The sequence below is a fragment of the Microtus ochrogaster genome, chromosome 5 (assembly GCF_000317375.1).
Source record: "Microtus ochrogaster isolate Prairie Vole_2 chromosome 5, MicOch1.0, whole genome shotgun sequence".
NCBI classification, from domain to species: domain Eukaryota; kingdom Metazoa; phylum Chordata; class Mammalia; order Rodentia; family Cricetidae; genus Microtus; species Microtus ochrogaster.
This window is the reverse complement of record NC_022012.1, coordinates 44,876,473-44,878,817: the sequence shown is the minus strand read 5'-3', so window position 1 is coordinate 44,878,817 and position 2,345 is coordinate 44,876,473. Positions and strand designations below refer to the sequence as shown.

General features: G+C 45.4%; 1 protein-coding gene across 1 annotated transcript in view; it reads left to right on the top strand.

The window, feature by feature from the left end:
* Sdhd (succinate dehydrogenase complex subunit D) overlaps positions 1 to 2,345 on the top strand; it is a 10,642-nt gene that overhangs the window by 1,294 nt on the left and 7,003 nt on the right. Inside the window, exon 2 of the mRNA XM_005347306.2 lies at positions 1,519 to 1,635. Within this exon, the coding sequence (XP_005347363.1) occupies positions 1,519 to 1,635 (117 nt within the window). The remainder of the gene's footprint in view (positions 1 to 1,518; positions 1,636 to 2,345) is intronic.

Below are 2,345 nucleotides of genomic sequence, written 5' to 3'. Positions count from 1 at the left end.
AGAGACAGAGAGACAGAGAGAATAATTTGTGTGTGTGTGTATATATGCAGTTAGCATTATGGGAACCCATTAATCCTTTGCACGTGTTGCCTAGTCTTTAGCGGTGTTATGAAGAGGATGCACTTGTTGACTGTGCTGCCTCCTTTTTGCCCTACTTGATTCAACTCAGAGTCACTTGGAAAGGGAATTTATAACTGAAGAATTGCCTCCACCAGCTTGACCCTTGGCCACATCTGTGAGAACTGTTGGTTGGTGGTTGATGGAGGGGGGCGCAGCCTGCTGGACAGCCCACAGTGGGCAGCACTGTCCTAGGCGCTTGTACTTGGGCTGAGTAAGCAAGCCAGTAAGCAGCACTCCTCCGTGACTGCTGCTTCACTTCCTGCTTGAGTTCTTGCTCTCATTTCCCTCAACCATGGACTATGATCCGGAAGTGCAAGCTGAAATAAACCCTTTCTTCCCCTGAGTTAAGTCTGGTCTTGGTATTTATCATAGTAACAGAAAGCGACCTAGAACATTCTCCTTTTGCAAATGAAACCAAGCCTTCGAGAGCTGTTTAGCTGCTCAGCATCACATGGCTAATCTGCGATGTCGCTGGGTGAACATCAGTCTGTCTTTTTAACCAAGAGGCAGGATCCAAAAAGGGCAGTAAGGAGGGGTTCAGAAATACAAAAAGGAGGGGCCAATGGGTGAGCTCTCTAAGTTGACTATCTTGAGGGCAAAGGGTTTTGTCCTTCTCTTTCTTGTTCCGTTGCCAAGCACAGTTTTGATTGTAGTTAATGCCAGATAAGTCAATGAGTAATTGAAAGAACACACGTCCACCAGGTTTTTTTTGTTTGTTTGTTTTTGTTTTTTCGAGACAGGGTTTCTCTGTGGCTTTGGAGCCTATCCTGGAACTAGCTCTGTAGACCAGGCTGGTCTCGAACTCACAGAGATCTGCCTGCCTCTGCCTCCCAAGTGCTGGGATTAAAGGCGTGTGCCACCATCGCCCGGCAAGTCCACCAGTTTTTAAATAAATGAAAGTGAGGCCCTTTTATATATGCGACTCATTGGGAGTCTACAGATTTTTGTTGTTTTTGAGTCAGGGTCTCATGTAATCCCATGCTGACCTCTAATGCCAAATGTAGGTGAGGAAGACCTTGAACTTCTGCTTCCACTCCTGTGCCGGGGCTCTGTGTGGTGTTGGAAGAAGCCTCATGCATGCTAGGCAAGCAGCTGAGCTACATACATCCCCAGCACAGAGGGACTGCATGTTAAGAGCACTGGCTCCTTGCCCAGAACACCTGGGTTCTCTCCAGCACCCACATAGTGGCTCATAAGGTGTAACTTTAGTTATGGGGAAGGATGCCTGTGGGCACTAGGCATGTGCATGGTACACAGACATACATGTAGATAAGATACTCCTACGTGTAAAAATAAGTCCTTAAAAACCGTTTATTGATTTGAGTGGCATGCTCATGTGATTTAGAAAGTCTATCAGTCCTGCTTGGAAGCTTATGATCCCTGTCTTTTTTTCCTCAGCTCTGTTGCTCCGAAACCGGGTGGTCAAACCTGCTTGTGTCTCAGCGTTTCTCCAGGACCAGCGTACTCCAGGATGGCATGGCACACAGCATGTTCACCTGTCACCAAGCCACCATTGTGTGTTCTCTCTGCTTTATAGACAGTTTTACTATTTATTTGTTATTTAACAATTTTATTTATTATTTTAAATGTATGGGTGTTTGCCTGCATGTCTGTCTGGGTACTTGCATGCCTGGTGCACAGAGTCCAGAAGAGGGAGTTGGATTCCTGGAACTGGAGCTCCAGACAGGTGTGCACTGTGTGCCATCTTTACCTAGGCTAATCGTCATACATTCAGCAGGTCTTGGTGCCTCTCAGGTCTGTCCTGTCTGCTAGTTAAAGACCTAGTTTACACCTTTGGGGAGACAGTGCAAACATGAGTGATGCCATTTGTATTCACAGAGAATCTAATGGCCTAAACTGTTCAAAATTTGTTACATTGCTGTCAAGAAAACATCTCTGTAGGAAATCTGTTTAGTGTATCTTAGTTACTGGTTTGTTTAGCCAATGAAGAGGAGCCATTTGTGCCTAAAGTCTTATCTTGAGGGTGGAATCATGGATTTATAGCTGGAATTTTTTTTAGGTTGATTAAAACCATATGGAATTTCCTAGGTAAATACTGTGTGGATATTCACATTAGACAATCTGAACAAATAATGATTAACTATATTTCCTTTTTTAAAGTCTGGAGAGAGGCCAGGCGATGGTGGCGCACGCCTTTAATCCCAGCACTCGGGAGGCAGAGGCAGGCGGATCTCTGTGAGTTCGAGACCAGCCTGGTCTACAGA